At 57.6% G+C, this 15,968-nt stretch overlaps 8 protein-coding genes across 8 annotated transcripts; 2 read left to right on the top strand and 6 right to left on the bottom strand.

The window, feature by feature from the left end:
* Window positions 1–53: 53 nt before the first annotated feature.
* PHYSODRAFT_558658 (hypothetical protein) lies at window positions 54–1,721 on the bottom strand. The gene has a single exon (XM_009524592.1). The coding sequence runs from the start codon at window positions 1,635–1,637 to the stop codon at window positions 126–128; it is 1,512 nt and encodes a 503-aa protein (XP_009522887.1). The 5' UTR covers window positions 1,638–1,721; the 3' UTR covers window positions 54–125.
* A 554-nt stretch (window positions 1,722–2,275) lies between these two features.
* Window positions 2,276–3,733, bottom strand: PHYSODRAFT_492059 (hypothetical protein; the record flags this gene model as incomplete). Its single annotated transcript, XM_009524591.1, has 2 exons — window positions 2,276–2,650; window positions 2,783–3,733. 2 exons carry the CDS (start codon window positions 3,731–3,733, stop codon window positions 2,276–2,278), a joined length of 1,326 nt encoding a protein of 441 aa, XP_009522886.1.
* A 1,292-nt stretch (window positions 3,734–5,025) lies between these two features.
* On the top strand, window positions 5,026–5,319 carry PHYSODRAFT_494064 (hypothetical protein; the record flags this gene model as incomplete). Its single annotated transcript, XM_009524590.1, has 1 exon — window positions 5,026–5,319. The coding sequence occupies one exon, from the start codon at window positions 5,026–5,028 to the stop codon at window positions 5,317–5,319; it is 294 nt and encodes a 97-aa protein (XP_009522885.1).
* Window positions 5,320–5,381: 62 nt separating this feature from the next.
* On the bottom strand, window positions 5,382–9,429 carry PHYSODRAFT_285377 (hypothetical protein). The gene has a single exon (XM_009524589.1). It carries the CDS (start codon window positions 8,931–8,933, stop codon window positions 8,238–8,240), a length of 696 nt encoding a protein of 231 aa, XP_009522884.1. The 5' UTR covers window positions 8,934–9,429; the 3' UTR covers window positions 5,382–8,237.
* A 1,486-nt stretch (window positions 9,430–10,915) lies between these two features.
* On the bottom strand, window positions 10,916–12,142 carry PHYSODRAFT_328307 (hypothetical protein; the record flags this gene model as incomplete). The annotated part of the gene is made up of 3 exons (XM_009524588.1): window positions 10,916–11,328; window positions 11,358–11,890; window positions 11,925–12,142. The coding sequence occupies 3 exons, from the start codon at window positions 12,140–12,142 to the stop codon at window positions 10,916–10,918; spliced, it is 1,164 nt and encodes a 387-aa protein (XP_009522883.1).
* A 1,255-nt stretch (window positions 12,143–13,397) lies between these two features.
* Window positions 13,398–13,772, top strand: PHYSODRAFT_298402 (hypothetical protein; the record flags this gene model as incomplete). Its single annotated transcript, XM_009524587.1, has 1 exon — window positions 13,398–13,772. The coding sequence occupies one exon, from the start codon at window positions 13,398–13,400 to the stop codon at window positions 13,770–13,772; it is 375 nt and encodes a 124-aa protein (XP_009522882.1).
* A 64-nt stretch (window positions 13,773–13,836) lies between these two features.
* Window positions 13,837–14,268, bottom strand: PHYSODRAFT_298401 (hypothetical protein; the record flags this gene model as incomplete). Its single annotated transcript, XM_009524586.1, has 1 exon — window positions 13,837–14,268. The coding sequence occupies one exon, from the start codon at window positions 14,266–14,268 to the stop codon at window positions 13,837–13,839; it is 432 nt and encodes a 143-aa protein (XP_009522881.1).
* Window positions 14,269–14,381: 113 nt separating this feature from the next.
* On the bottom strand, window positions 14,382–15,953 carry PHYSODRAFT_328304 (hypothetical protein; the record flags this gene model as incomplete). Its single annotated transcript, XM_009524585.1, has 1 exon — window positions 14,382–15,953. The coding sequence occupies one exon, from the start codon at window positions 15,951–15,953 to the stop codon at window positions 14,382–14,384; it is 1,572 nt and encodes a 523-aa protein (XP_009522880.1).
* Between the last annotated feature and the right edge of the window lie 15 nt (window positions 15,954–15,968).

Below are 15,968 nucleotides of genomic sequence, written 5' to 3'. Positions count from 1 at the left end.
TTCACAATAGTAGTAACTGATAAAAGAAACATTGAAAAAGACAAAGCTTCTTTAAAACTTCAACAAGGTATTAATACATATATTGAAAATGTAACCAACCTGCAACATGTCTAACAAAGAGTTGTCTAATCCTCGTGGGCGGCCGTGTAGTTGTAGTAGATGGTGTTCTCAAACTCCGAGTCGCAGAACGGGAACTCTGTGTCGCTCTCGGTCGGAGAGAACAGAGCCTTGCCAGTCGTGTACGTCACGTAGCAACCGAGAATGAAGCACACGATCACCACCACGATCGCAGCAGCCTTCTCGTACACCGGCACGCGCTCCCACGCCTTGATGAGGTAGAACACAATCGGCAGCAGGATACAGTTCATGGTGATGCACGACGCGCCCACGAAGTCCGCGAACTCCGAGAAGTGGTCCTTGAACACGATGGCCAGAATCACCAGCACCACCACGATGGCGATACGCAGCGCCACGTACTTGAGCACGTTCGCGCCCTTGTACTCCGCCGCCTCCTCCTCTTCGTTGTCCTTGTGCACACGCTCCGAGTCAGCCACCGACACGTACGACATCTTGGACCGCCGGTTCTCGTTCACGACCGAGTTGTTGGTGTTCGCGAAGCCAGCGTCCGACTGCTTGGCTAGCGCCTGCGTCGGCGACGAAGACGGCTCGTAGACAAAGCCGTTCTCGAGCTCCTGGGTCTGCACCTTGTGCATGCCCAGCAGCAGACGCTCCGAGATGTAGAAGGCCGGGTTCAGGATCACCGAGAAGGCGATGGTAATGTGCAGCTGCATGAACAGGTAGGCCAGCACCACGATGCCCCAGTTGGGCTTGAAGCCGAGCGACGTCATGCCCGTCGCGTGGTCCGGGTAGATCGTGAAGAGCAGGTTGCCCGAGATCTGGCAGCCCACAGCCGAGTACGCCGTACTAGCGAGCACCAGGAACAGGCACGACACGAACGCGACCGTGACGCCGACCACGCGGGGCATGCGGGTCGGGTCGCTGTGCTGGCGCTGCAGGTCCGGGATCACGATGCCGGCGCCATACGCGAGCGACAGGTTGCCGAACACGCCCGCCACCTGCGAGAACTTGAGCTCCGGGAACGGCACGTCCGGGTGGCCGCGCATGCCGTGGATGACCACTGCGACACCGATGACGTCGGCGATGATGGTGCCCATGCAGCCGGCGAACGCGGCGCCCGATCCTTCCTTGAGCGTCGGCACCAAGCACACGGGCAGCACCATGAGCGCCATCAAGATGGTCCACGTGGACTGGCTGAAGGCCTCGGGAAAGAGGCCGTCAAGCAACTGGCCGCCGAGCACCAGGAACACGCACGGGATCAGTAGGCACGAGCCCATTTGCGTGACGACGCACAGCCAGCGGCCGGTGGCGCCCATGCTCCATTGACCGAGGTCTCCGAACGTCTTGACGGACCGTGGCGCCAGCAGCATGACCTTGGACATGGTGATAGACGAGTAGATGTTGGCAAATGCCATGAACGCCATGGCAATGACGGCGATGGTCGGTCCGGCGCGCGCGAAGTTGCCGGGCATGCCGAGCGTGCCGATACCGTAGATGCAGCAGAAGAGGTTGAAGGCGGACTTGCAGTCCTCCGCGGTGAGGAACGGTCCTTTCGACATGGTGGACCGGGTCCGAAGCAGGTGAGGGGGGTCTTGAGAGGCGAAGAGGAGTCGAGTCGAGTGCAAGACCTGCGTCGGACGCGGTGGAATTGGGAATGAACGAGTGAGTGCGCGAGTTGTGGAGATTAATCCGCTGGCGGAACAACAGACAGAACGCGCTACGTTGAGGAAGGACGGCATGGACTGCACAAAGACGTCGCTGACCTTTGTCAAAGCAGATGAATCGAATCGCCCGGGTGCACAGGCTCAAGTCGCTAGTCACGATTCCACGATCTCCGCTGTAATATCTGCAGGCTTTTGATCTATCAAGCGGAGTGCACATGGCTTGAGCGTCTGGCGGTTGCCCGCTGCTAGTCCGGCTCACGCCTGGATTTCTCCTTGTGTTGCTTGCCTCGATTGAGCCTTGGGGGGGGGCATTGCACACGAGGACGAAATCATCTGTAAAACACCACGTGGCGTCGCTAATCAGCAGTGTACCTCAACTCAAATGATGAAATGAGAAGAACCTATGCCTGTCCTGTCATTTGAGTCTATGGTGTTGTAATTTCCGCCAGCACGGGAACTTCAACTATGTACGTACGGATCTAAACCGTGGAATGCAGAGCTATCTATCTCTATTGAAGCCTGAATTAGTGCGTTCAAGACTCGTGCGCAGCGGTGTAGTTGTAGAACACGGTGTTCTCGAACTCAGGCTCGCAGTACGGGAACAGGGTGTCCGAGTCCGACGGCGCGAACAGGTTCTTGCCGGCCGTGTACGTCGAGTAGCAGCCCAGCACAAGGCACACCACGAACACAACGATGGCGGCAACCTTCTCGACGTGTGGCATGGTGTCCCAGGCCTTGATCACGTAGAAAGCCACCGGCAGCAGGATGCAGCTCATGGTCAAGGACGAGGAGCCCACGAAGTCGGCAAAGTCGGAGAAGTGGTCCTTGAACAGAATGGACATCACAACGAGGATCACCGTCATGCAGACACGAAGCACGATGTACTTGAGCGCGTTGGCGCCGCGGTACTCGGCGGCCTGGGCGTCGGTCTCTTCGTGGCAGTTGCAGTGGCACTTGCCCTCCACCGGCGCAGCGTCGGCCTGCTTGACGATGTCATCCGCCGGACTGGCAGCCTCGACGTACTGCACGCCGCTCTCAACGTCCGCGGGCTTGGTCTGCTTGTGCATGCCCAAAACCACGCGCTCGGCGAAGTAGAAGGCGGGATTCACCAGCACTGAGAACGCGGTGGTGATGTGGAGCTGCATGGCCAGGTACGCGAGCACCACGGCACCCCAGTTGGGCTTGAAGCCCAGAGAGGTGAGGCCCGTGCTCGAGTCCGGGTAGATGGTGTAGAGAATGTTGCCCGAGATCTGGCAGCCCGCGGACGTGAAGGGCACGACCGACAGCACGACGAACAGGATGGAGATAATGCTCATCGTGAAGGTGATGACGCGCGGCATGCGGTGCGGCTCCGAGTGCTCGCGCTGCAAGTCCGGGATGATGATTCCGGCGCCGTAGCTGAGCGCAAGGTTGCCGAACGTACCCGCGACCTGCGAGAAGCTCACGTCCGTCTGCGGGACGCTCGGGTGGCCACGCATGCCGTGCATCACGACAGCCACGCCGATCACGTCCGCCACGAGGGTACCCACGCAACCGGCGAATGCAACACCGGAACCCTCCTTCAGCGTCGGCACGAGGCACAGCGGCAGCACCATCGCAGCCATCAGGATGATCCAGACCGTCGGGCTGAAGGCTCCCGGGAAGAGGCCGTCGAGGAGACCGCCGCCAAGGACGAGGAAGACGCACGGCACCAGTACACACGAAACCAACTGGGAGGCCGTGCACAGCCAGCGCCCGGTCTTGCCCATAGCCCATTCACCGAGATCGCCGAAGGTCACGACCGAAGTGGGCGCGAGCAGCATAACCTTGGACATGGCGATGGACGCGTAGACGTTGGCGAAGATCATGAAGGTCATGGCAATGCTGGCGTACACGGGTCCAGCGCGCGCAAAGTTACCGGGCAGACCAAGCGTACCAATGCCGCAGACGCAGCAGAAGAGGTTGAACGAGATCTTGATGTCCTCAACCGTGAAGAACGCCTCCCTCGCCATGGTAGTTGGATCCGACTGGACAAAGTGTCGACTTTGGAGTGGAAATCGCGAAGTGAGTGAAGTGGACTGGTGCTTGGCACTGCAACAAGTGCGTTGCTCGCGTTGTATTGTTGTAGAACTGTAGTCGAGGATGTTTAGATGCAGCGTTCCTCGTCCAGTCATGCGCGCCGCGTGAGACAGACAAAGGAATTGAAGCGAGCAGCGCCGCGGCTCCGGTGTTAGAGTTCCGGACACCGGCGCTCGCCGTGTTATAGCTCAGGGCGATTTCGGCGTCGGTGGCTCTGACGACAGTCACCACTGATAGAGCACTGCTCTAAGAGCAGATCTCCTCCATGTTCCCCGAGTCACACGGAGAAACCTGCCTTACAGAACAACTCAGCGGCGTTCAGGAAGGTTATGGGTCCTGGGCCCGCAGGCTTTCGGGGTCGCGTCGCAGTTCGTTTACCGTCTTCGTCTACTGCACATGAACGTTTTCTGTCGTGAGCCCGGCCAGTACACGTTGGATTGAACGCCACCATGGCCTTGGTGTGTCTTGCAGTATGAGAGTGTGGCGCAGCTTGATGGAGGGGCGATTAAACCTCTGCGAAGAGCTACGTAGGAAGCGTAGATGACGACCGATGGCTGCGCTTGGCGCGAAGTTAGGATTCGTGCGTTGTTGAAGTTTTGTCCGCGTGGTAAGACAAAAACGAGTTACTGTAGTTTTCATAAAAATGACCAGTGCACTGTACAATTCAGCGATTTGTTGCCGTGTTGGGAGGTCTCCAGGGCTCCTGAGGAGACAGCCACTTCGTCATTTTGACACGCTAAATTGTGGGTGGCGCTCCTCCGCCGAATTTTATTTACGAACCCTCGTGGTTCACTGGTAAGCGCACATTTACTTTTCTGCATTACGCGTTCTTCTAGTCGTCTCTGTAGCTTACGCTGTTTGGTTGTAGTAAATCCTGTGCTGGTATTCAGGCTCGCAGTACGGGAACGTTGCGTCTGAGTCTGAGGGTGCAAACAGGTTCTTGCCTGCCATGTACGTCGAGTAGCAGCCCAGGACGAAGCACACAGCCAGCACCGCGACGGCGGGGATCTTTTCATACACTGGAACTTGGCTGATTGATTACTCGGCGACGCAGGCGACGGGAATCTGTTTTTCCGGATCTTCGAGGCAAGATTTACCCGTACAAGAGGAGCGCCAGTTCGTGTCGACAACGACTAGGCGACAGGTAGAGGAGGGGGCCTTCAGGCCTGCTCATTCTTAGATTTAGTCCCAAGCTAATAACCTTGACCCTCCCTCGGATCTACGGATGTCAACTACGCGCTACTTCTATCTCAAGCCAGAGGTTCTCTCCACCTCTGGGTTCTGCTACGGAGCTAGCGATAGCTCGCCTGACGGAGACGCAACAGTGCACGTGCGGCGCCTAGCGAGTGGACGTTGGATCGACCTCGCCGAGTTTGCAGCAGAGCTGCCTGTTTCGGCGGTTCGTCACCGTGAAGTGTCCGAGCAAGAGGCGTTAAGCGGCGTTGGGAGCTACGTTGGGAGCTGTGTCTGCGTGGCGCATCGATGGGACGGAAGCGCAGAGCGGTGGACGTACGGGTAGTAACGGGGTTCCGATGGAGTGCGGACCCGGACCGATGTGTTCTCCACATCACTGCCTCCGCCGGTAGCTTCGAATTCACCTACGACCAAGGACTCCTGCAAGAACTGGCTGCGGAGACCTATGCGATGAGGTTGTGCGAAGGGAAGCCAACTCTCTCCGTGATGCCAGCCGAGATGCGCTCTATTCACGAGGCAGCTTACAAGTTGTTCCACGGGCGAGGACGTTCGGCTGTGCGCGCGGTCACCACAATCTGCAACAAGCTCGAGATTGAGAATGTGGACGAGTCAGGGGTCGTTTCATTGTTGGACATTTCCAGCATGCAAGTGTCTCAAGTATCGGCTAAATATGTGTTGGACTTCACATTCTACCATGGCGGACGGCGTAGGGTCCCTTCCTCAATCGAGCTTGGCCAATCAATTTTCGTTGAGCCCATTACACCGGACGCAACGACTTCGCCGGCTGACGCGACCACGGAGGTGCCGGCAGCGGCCACCCGCGGGCAGCGGGCAGCGGGCAGCAGCAACCCGCTTGAGTGGTCACGAGCAGCGGCCAGCGGCAACCAGCGTGGGCAACCGCAGGCAGCGGGCAGCAGGGAACACTGGTGAACCTAGCCTACTCGAAGAATCTGATGATGACAGCGACTCCAGCGCCAGCGATGTACCACGGGCGGATGTTACTTCTGCAGCACGAGAAACTACCAAGCGAGCACGTGAAAACGATCTCATGGATTTCGGTGTCCGTGCGCGGGCACGTCCTCGGCTGACAATTGGGTCGGAGAGGCTTCCAATGTCAACGCACCAGCCGCTACTGGACAATGGAGCATCAGACAGCGTCGGCAAGGGTCAATTTCGGGCGTCACGGCTACAGAATACGGTACACTACGCTATTGTGAACGGTACGTACGCCTATATGAACGCTCAACTGTTTGTAGAGCAACTTCAGGCCCAAATCGAGCTGCTGGCGTTCCTCCCTCATCCGGCTGTGCTGAAGGGATTCTACGCTTGGGAATTTGGAACACGAGGATTATCGATTCTGCATTTCGGGCGGCTGGATGTGAGTTCTCGACGTCAACGGTTAAGACATTACGACATGTGCGACTTCTCCAGCAGCAACAGTCTTCCTTCTCCACCTGAAGCTGAGCACATGGATGATATACTGGCCGCGTTGGATGTTCTGGCTCTTCTTGTCGAAGAGGTTTATCAGTCGTTTGTCGGGGCGGTGGTCACAGCGGCACGAAAGTTTCTCCTCCGCCAGAAGACGCTCCGCGCTATCGTCGACAAAGAAGCGCTAGCTGACCTAGTGTTCTGGATCGATGAACCACGGCGCACAGCTTCGCACATATAGTGCCGTACGAATTGCCTTGTTGCCGGCGGTTCATCGCGAATTTCCAAAGGTACACGGCGAATCCACCAAGTTGGGCGGTGGACGCAGACGTTGCATCGCGAGGGAGCCACGGAGAGTAGTTCATAAATTCACACCATGACAGCCATTGCTTCCAAGCGCGGGAGTAGGCAACACGCGACGACTCGGCTAAAGCTCCCGCGCGGAGCAGCGCTCCCAGACCTGCGAGAGTTTCCGCAAGCTCGGCGGGACATGAACCTGCGTCCAACCAGAGCACATATTAGTAAATTGCCGAAGCTTGGTCGTCGATTCCCAAACACGGCTGCCGGCGTCCGCCATCACGTTCTCCACACCAGGAATGTGAGCAGCAGAAACGTAGAAGTAGTGGCGAGCTTCATGTAGAGCGAGAACCCGAAGCAGAAGCTGGGCGAACGTGTTTCGGGATGCCCTCTTGTTGTTCCAGGCCACAGCCAAGGCATTGTCGATCCGCAGCAGGACATGCACGTCGTGGTCGTCGGTAGCCTGCGCCCAAAGAGGTCCCCAAATGAGTGCAGCGTAAACTGCCCTCATCAGCTCGCGCGTGTTGATGCCAAAGGCGCTGGGGCGTCCTGCCTTGAGATCCCGAATAGATGAAAGCTCGTCTTCATCAAAGCGGACTTGTAGAAATTCTCGCCGAGCAGGATAGATAGCACACAGCCCGACATCACTGGCGTCCATGAAGATCTCGACCGCTGCGTGCTAAGAACTAGTAAGCCGCGCGAGCGGGACGGAATTCAGGGCTGTTGCGGACAAAATTGCCAGAAACCACCGAAGATCATCACAGGCACCTTCGGAAAACGGGATGGCGCCGTAACGCGGCGATCGACGTTGAGTGGTAGCCAGCCGCTGGAAAAATGGGGCCGCCGAACGGACACATGTAGCAACATGGCGCAACGAGCCCATAAGCTTGTTGAGTTGGCTCCGCGTGGCACGGGGTCGATCCAGGAGTGCTCGCACGCGTCGACGGGCTTTGTCGATCTTTGCAGCTGGAATAGAGAGCGTGCGGCGACTGAGGTCCCATTCTAGTCCCAGCGCTTTGCCTTGACGAAACCAGCCAGTGAATTTGTCTTCGTTGCACGGTGAAGGACCAAGTACTTGAACCATAGATGTCCGAAGCGCTGATTCTGCCTCCGCTAGGCGGGTGCCGACATCGGGCTCCACACAATTGTGGTCATCGCACCAAACCTTTCCGTCGAAGGCGGCAGTTGCATGTGCAGGCTGGCCTGGCCAAGAGGGTCGGGACGAAGAATACAAATGATTGATCGCTCCTCCCGCGATCGCGTATGAAGCGGGCGAGTTGCGCCAACCAAAAGGACAGCACAGATCCACAACGAGAACGCCCAACTCAGGAATTGTGCCCGCAAATTTGCAGCAGTGGTCCGCGAGGAGAGGGATATGACGAAACTCACCACTGACATCGCCAAACATCATGCGAGCCAGGCCAGGAAAGTCGCGCTCCACCTCTTCAATGCGAGATGCGATAGCCCGAGCACCGTCGTAGCGAATGTCGATGTCGTCTTGCAGGACAGTGAAGTCGTTTATCGATCGCCCAGGGGGAACGAAAGATCATGAATCACGCGCGCGTCCTCCGTCAGGGGCTTGTCGTCCTTTGGCACAGCACCAAAGGGGCTGCAGAAGACGCCATCCAGGCGTTCGAGTAGATCGACGTCCAGGACGAGGTAGCGATCCTCGTCTTGACCCTTCCGGATGTTCTTCACCAAGGCATTAAGCGCCCTGCGAGCCGAGCCGTGGTTTGGTGGAGGCGTCTGTTGCGAGGGAGGGATCTCTTCCCACTCTGGCATGACGCCATGCCGGACAATAGCTGCCCATTGGGCGGCAAATCGATAGGACTTCCACGCAGGAACGTTGGTTGGCACCTGTAACGCCTTGTTGGGTCCGGGGTAGGAGGGTCGCTCTCCACGCAAGAGGCGAACAAAATCAGCAAGACTCGTGCCTGACCGTCGCAAATACTCACTGTAGGCTGCTTGTTTGTTCTGGTCGAGCTGATAGCGCGGTGGCCCCGCGGCAGCAGACGAACAAGTAGTGGGACAAGGAGCTGGGGCCGAGATACCGTAGTCGGCTAAAGCAGCGCGGAGTGCGCGTGCTCCAGCTGCCTTACGTAGGCGAATTTGGCTGAGTCTAGCGTCAATCCCGTAGCGCTGAGCGAGTGAGCTCGTGTGCAAGAAATCCGTAGCGTCGTCCGTTGACTGTTCCAGCCGCGACGGCCTCAACATCGCCGACGGTGACGCCCAACACTGCGCCGACCGTGGCGACTTTGACTGCGCCGACGGAGGCATCTTTGATTGCATAGACAGGAGACGTGACTGCACCGAAGGCGGAGGCGTACGCGAGTCCGTGGAGTGCAGCGCCTCCATCTGCACCGGAATAGGCGCCGGTACTACCGTTGACGATGGCGAACGAGAGTGCAGCAGCTGCGATGTGCGAGTGACTACACCGGCACCAGAATTCTTGGTAGAGCACTTTGCACCGGCTCGATGAATCACAGTATCGTGGGGGGGTAAGTACCCAGCCCGCACACCTCGCCCCCGAGAACTCCCCGCCCGAGCACCTTCACAGGTCTTTGAACTCCGGTTTAAGGCCGCCGTAGTTGGCCTCAATGAACTCTTTCACAATTGCAGGGAGTTGCTGCGGACGGAAGTGGCCCCGGTAATTGAATGTGCACTGTGAACCACGCCCACGACAGCTCTCGACGGCCAAGAACCTCATGCACAGCCTTTTCCAATTCTGACTGGGTAGAGCGGCCAATACGTTCTCTGGAACGTGCTTGCCCTTGGCCCCTTCTCGCCCCCGAGGACGGTGGCTCGCTTTGTTCTTGGAGATGCCGTGAGAGCCCCCGTGTGACTGCTCGAGCCGCGCAAGCTGTCGTTCGTAGATGATGTTCTGCACTTGCACGTAAGACTCGTGGGCCACATTGAACTCGCTCTGGATGGCTTCGCAACTCTCTGTGGACCCCAAGACCACGCGCGTTCGGATTTTCTCCAGGGCGTTGGCGGTATCGTTTCGAACATGGATATGACCCTGGAGTTACTGCTCAGCATGCCTTACTCCTGCGCGGCATTCGTCGTTTCACGAATCCGGTTGTCAAGCAGCAACCGCTGTCGCCGAGCTTACTTCGGCAAATCTACACTCTGTTGGATATCAACCGACCTAAGCATCAGCTCCTGTGGGGTGGTTTACAGCTCGCGTACTTCTTTTTGCTGCGTCGGTCAGAGTACCTCTACATCGGCAAGAAGTTTCACCCCTTCGTACTTCGACTCGGCGACATTCAGTTTTGCGATAATGAAGGGCAGGCCATTAAGCCGCGGAAGGCTTCGATCGTGGGTATCCTACTGCGGGGAGCGAAGAATAATCAGTTTGGAAGAGAAGAGTTTCGATTTCAACACGCCTCGGGGGACTCTATGCTGTGCCCCGTGCGAGCTGCACGCTGGATCAAGACGGCGGCGAAACGACTAGGAACAAGGCCTGATGAACCAGCCCTCGATGGGCGATTCCGGCGGTGTGTCATCCGGCCAAGTCGCTAAGATAATCAAGGCAGCAGCTACCAAGGCCGGTCTCGATGCTTCTCGATTCTCAACTCACTCTGTGCGGATCGGCGGTGCAACCAAGCTGCTGAATGCTGGTGCAGACCGATTAGTGATTAAAATGCTCGGGCGTTGGCTCTCTTCCTGCTTCGAAGACTATCCCGTTCTAACCTCGGAAGGCACCGCTGGATTGTCCAAGTTGATGTGCCCGTAATCGACATGGAGAGATGCGGTAAGGTACTGCTGGGTCGTTCAAGTTGATGAACGCGAAGTTGCAGTGGTCGTGAACGCTGCCAGTGATCGACGTGGAGAGATTCAATGATGGGGCGCCTCCACGCCACTCCCAGGCAACGAGGCAATACACTATTGCTTAGCCCCACTGAGATGATCCTTGGAAATGATTGATTACTCGGCGACGCAGGCGACGGGAATCTGTTTTTCCGGATCTTCGAGGCAAGGTTTACCCGTACAAGAGGAGCGCCAGTTCGTGTCGACAACGACTAGGCGACAGGTAGAGGAGGGGGCCTTCAGGCCTGCTCACTCTTAGATTTAGTCCCAAGCTAACCCTCCACGCCACTCCCAGGCAACGAGGCAATACACTATTGCTTAGCCCCACTGAGACGATCCTTGGAAATCCACGTCTTGATAAGATAGAAAATCGTGGGCAGCAGGATTCAGTTGGCCGTGATGGCGGACGCTCCGACGAAATCGGCAAAGTCGGAGAAGTGATCCCGGAAGATGATAGACAGCACCACCAAGATGACGACGATGGTGACGCGCAGCACAACGTACTTGATCGCGTTAGCACCACGGTACTCAGCAACCTCCGCCTCGTGGGAATTGGTAGGCTGGTGACCAGCAGCAACAGGCACAAAGGACGTCTTCGATCGACGCTCAGACGTGATGCTCGCGCGCGCAACGGGCGTTCCAGCTTCTTGGTACTGCAAACCGTTCTCGACATCCTCCGGGGCCTGCTGGTGCATGCCCAGCACCAACCGCTCGGCGATGTAGAAGGCTGGGTTCAGCAGCACAGCGAACGCGATCGTAATGTGCATTTGTATTGCCAGATAGGCGATCACTGAGCCCACTTCGGCGCAAAGCCAACCGAAGTGAGACCAGTGGTCGAGTCGGGGTAGATCGTGTACAGGATGTTTCCCCCGCCTTGGCAGCCCATGGAGAAGTACGGCACCATCCCGATAACCATGAGCATGCACATGATGAATATCATGGTGGCGCCTACAACGCGCGCCATGCGACTTGGCTCGCTGTGTTGGCGCTGCACGTCCGGGAGCACGATACCGGCTCCGTAACCGAGCGAAAGACTACCGAACGCGCCGATGACTTGGTCGAGGTCAAGTCCAGGTGTTGGAATGCTAGGGTGGCCCTCCATCCCGTGCGCGATGATCGCTATGGCGAGACCGTCTGCAACCAGCGTGCCCATGCAACCCGCGAACGTAGCGCCTGCTCCCTCCTTGAGCGTCGGCACAAGACAAAGCGGTAGCACCGTCACCGTCATGAGAACGATCCAAACTGTGGGGCTGAATGCGCCTGGGAAGAGACCATCAAGCAGCCCGCCGCCAAGAACGAGGAAGACGCACGGGATGAGCAGACACGAGCCCATTTGAGATAACAGCCAGCCAGCGGCCGGTCTTGCCCAAACACCATCCACCCAGGTCGCTGAACGTCTTGACAGTCGGCGGCGCCAACAGCAAAACCTTGGACATGGAGACTGACGCGTAGATATTAGCGAAAGCAATGAAGGCCGTGGCGAAGAAGCCAAGCACGGGTCCAGTGCGCGCGAAGTTGCCGGGCATGCCGAGCGTGCCAATGCCGCATATACAGCAGAACAGGCTGAAAGCCATCTTGAAGTCCTCGAGTGTGAAGAACGGTTGATTGCCCATGGCTCAGAAGCAGCGATGTGACTTGTAATGAAGTTCGAGCGGAAGACGGTCAAATCAAAAGTGCAATGAGGTGAACGGAGCTCGGAGGCGTTAAGACGTCAGGGCTGATGAAGACGCACATGCTGACAGTAGCATCGCTCGAAACGTCCAAGAGGGACGTTGTGTCTCCCACGGCGCGACCAACGGGGCAGCTTCATTTTGCCCGTGTCACGAACGCAAACCCAATAGACAAGACGAGCGAGAGCGTGTCGGCAAAGCGCCACGCTGGACGAGGATCGTTTCGATGGACGCGAGCACCCAAGGCGTACAGAAACTATTCCGGTGCAGGGTGAGACCGCACTCAGCAGCAATAGCTGCGCAACCATTTCCCCATCTTGCTTGCAAGGAACTCTGGCCACGACCACCCTTGACGACACGCAAGCCTCTCATGCCCTCCGTCACCCATGGCCCATGGCATGGGGTGCATGCTTTACATGCATAGTATCGGCGGTCATGAGTCAGAGGCGCCACATGGACTGCGTTTCTCTCGATTGCCTCCGAGCAGAGCTGCGCTGGAGTACGCTCGCACAAGTCTGCTACAGGCTCGGCGCCTGTGATCGGGGAGATTGAGCCTGATTCTGCTTTTGAGTCGGGCGACGCCATTGCTGACATTCGACCACAGCGCTGCAGCCTAGGTACCGGTAGGCTTGAGGATACAGAATCTGCCAACTTCAATTCTGAAGTAGCGAAGATGGTGAGCACTTGCTTCGCATTGGCATTTATCAAGTGGTGCTGCTGCTTCTATAGTCAAGGCTGATTCAGCTATAATACTGCTTGTTATACATGTTGCTGGCCGAGAACGATGCCAATCGCCAAGCAGGGTTATACGATCTTACGCCTGTCTACGCTCGTCTACAAGCTGTGCGTCACAAAAGCTTCAACTATGATACCATCACTCTTCAAAACAACGTGCCAGTACATGTACATGTACACCTCACTCTGCTCCTCAACAGGCATTTGAAGATTAGGTCGTCGAACCCACGGATCTCGCGGGTCAAAAGAAAGTGTCCATGGATATTATGCTTAGACCGAAATAACTGTAAAACCGAGAAGCGTGAATTCATCCCAACAGTGGAGGCCTATGCTTCTACAGATCGTGATGCGCCGCCTGCAGCTAATAACACCAGTATACAGCCATGTTGACGCGAGCTCTCGACAGCGACGTCAACCCCACTGCAGTCTCAGGAATCTTCTGGCCTGGCTGCTGGGGGGTGCGATGCCGGCCGTGACGGGCGAGACTGACTGGGGCATGGAGGCGCTCGTCGGGGTCTTCGGGGGCTCCACCGACCTCGTCGAGGACATTCTCCAGGTGACGGACGCCAACCACATGGGCAAGTACGGGGACGTCGGCTTCCGCTGGTACCTGCCGGTGCCCCCGGGGCTGATGCCGGAGGTCGAGGCCTGGATCCGCTCCGAGATGCAGCGTGTGGCGCTGTACTTCCCCTTCATCGACGAGGACGGGCGGGAGGTCCACAACCTGCTGAGCCTCGCCCCCGTGCACGAGGGGCTCGTCAAGAACGTCTTCGAGATGGCGGCCGAGGCCTTCGCACTCGACCCCTCGAGTCTGCAGCGCGGATTGAGCGGTAGCTGACCAAAAGAAGGCGATAAGGTTCAATAAATGAATGAATGCTTTTGTTGAGTATTTGCTGGGGGCTTTAGAACCGCAGGGCTCGACGCACGGGCGGACTTGGTCGCAGCAGCTCGCGGATCCTGTGCATGGCTCCGTAGGCTTCGAGGATCGTCTCGCGCAGCACCCCACGCGACTCGATCTGCTCCATGTGGTTCACCGCCGCCGTGATGATGTCGAGGCACTCGTCGTACGCGATGGCCACGGCCAGGCTTCGGGGCTCGCGCGCGAGCGCCACCATGCGCTCGGCAGCGGCTATGATGGCACGCGAGCACGTCTCGAACGTCGGGCGCAGCTCTCGGTCAGAAGTCCAGGCGGCGGGGGAACTGTCGTAGCTGTGACGCACCGTCGACGCTGTTGTCATCCCGTCAGCAGCTCGACGCGCTGCGAGCTCGTAGTTGCAGGCTGGAGTGGCGATGTCGTAGGCCGCGCCGATGGTGTCCGGAGTGTTCATACTCATGCTCGCGTGGTTTGCTGTCTGTCGTCTTTCTTGGTGGTTTTTGTTGTGGCGGCGACTGGGAGACTGTGAGACTCGAAGCCCGACGAGAAAGTACTTGCGCCTCGAGGCCCGCACTACTTTTGCCTGGTGTTGAGTCGAGAGGCCTGGAACTTATGCGGCGAAAGTGCGCCCTGTGCCACGGAGAGGTTCACGTCTGGGAGGCTGTTGTGTCGATGGGCAGTGCGCCGCGTTGGGATGATCGGATCTCGTGGGTCCGTGTTGCCTTTTGCTGGGATATTGATGAGTGTAGGGGGCCTTGTGTCGTCCTCGAAGCCCAAAGGCACGCTCATGACTGACTGCTGAACAGTCAACAAGTTGGTCATGCCGTCCTTCGTCTTCGAGTCCGTTACACTTGATGAAGCTGAGCTGATCCCACCAGAGGCTACTAGCCCTCGACTGCTACCTGTCGACGGCGCAGTAGACTTCTTCATTAATGAACTCGTATCGGCGATAGACTTGCGGTGGGGCAGCGCCGCTTTCGCGTAGATGAAGCAGTCGCTCGTCCCCACTGCATCCGCTCCCGTGGCCATCACCGTCTGCGTGCTATTGCCACCATCGTCTGAGTTGTTGATAGCTCCACCTTGTGAAAGTTGGATCGACGCTGTATTACCGCCCGACCGGGGCGTTCTTGGGGTCGCTACAGAGGGTCTTCGTGGTGGCACAGCAGCACCAGGGCCTAGTACCGGCTTTCCGGACATGCTCGACGCTACTGAGTTCACGGATTTAAGCATCTGCTGCAGTCGCTTCTGGGTGCTTTCGCTCAACTCCTGCAGCTCGAGTCGCAGCACCTGCATCTTTGCAGAAAGCTGCGAGTGCGAGGACCGCAAGGCAGTCAGCGAGTCTTCAGCAGAGCGGCGTGTGTTTTCAAGCTGCAGCTGATGGGAAGTTTCGCAGCTTTCGACTCGCCGTTGGAGTGCTTGCAACTCCTGATCGTGGGAAAATTGCGCGGTCGTCACGGTAGCTAGAGACTTCTCAAGCTCGGAGATTCTGGTGGGATGTGCTGAGGTTTGCTGCTGCACCTGACGCAGCGTCGATGCTACAGATCGAATTTGGGTGTCGCTCTCAGCTCGAGCCTTTTCCAGCACTTGAACAGCTTGCGCTTGTTGGTCCCAGGCGCGCTGTGCGGTGTCCACGCGATGCTGAAGCTCATTAACGAGAGCATCCTGCTTGCTTATTGCTGCGGTTGCCTCACTTTGTACGTACGCCATCTGTGTAGTGCACCGTTGAAAGAGTTCGTGCTGAGCTTTTGCCACGTCGCGCCGCATCAACTCGATGTCGGTAACAACCGCGAGCTGCGCCATAGCTGTAAACGAGCTATCGTCGATTCGTCTACCTCCTTTGGTTGAGACGAGCTCGGCGTCACTTCGCTGCTGCTGTCGATGGTAGATACTTGAGCTCCACGCGCTGATGAGGTGTAGCTCCTCCACAATGCGAGAGAGATAGCGCTGGACATTGAGCGCCAGGTCAGCGCAGTTCCCGCTTTCTTGACCTCCCAGATCGATAGTAGAAGACATCGAGCACACGTAAGATCGCCCTAGTCCTTCGTCGTCGTCTACCGGATGCAAACCCACTCCATGACTCTCGTGCGAGCCATCACAACGGCCAAGTTGTTCGTGGAGATCTCCCACCTCTATCAAAGCGGCCATGTTCGCGGCTCGACT

The sequence above is a fragment of the Phytophthora sojae genome (assembly GCF_000149755.1).
Source record: "Phytophthora sojae unplaced genomic scaffold PHYSOscaffold_3, whole genome shotgun sequence".
Taxonomy (NCBI): Eukaryota; Oomycota; class Peronosporomycetes; order Peronosporales; family Peronosporaceae; genus Phytophthora; species Phytophthora sojae.
This window is presented reverse-complemented; position numbering and strand designations above follow the sequence as displayed.

Excerpts from the sequence above, each read along its gene's own strand:
- PHYSODRAFT_558658 (XM_009524592.1), bottom strand. The coding sequence starts at position 1,637 with ATGTCGAAAGGACCGTTCCTCACCGCGGAGGACTGCAAGTCCGCCTTC.
- PHYSODRAFT_285377 (XM_009524589.1), bottom strand. The coding sequence starts at position 8,933 with ATGTTGAGGCCGTCGCGGCTGGAACAGTCAACGGACGACGCTACGGAT.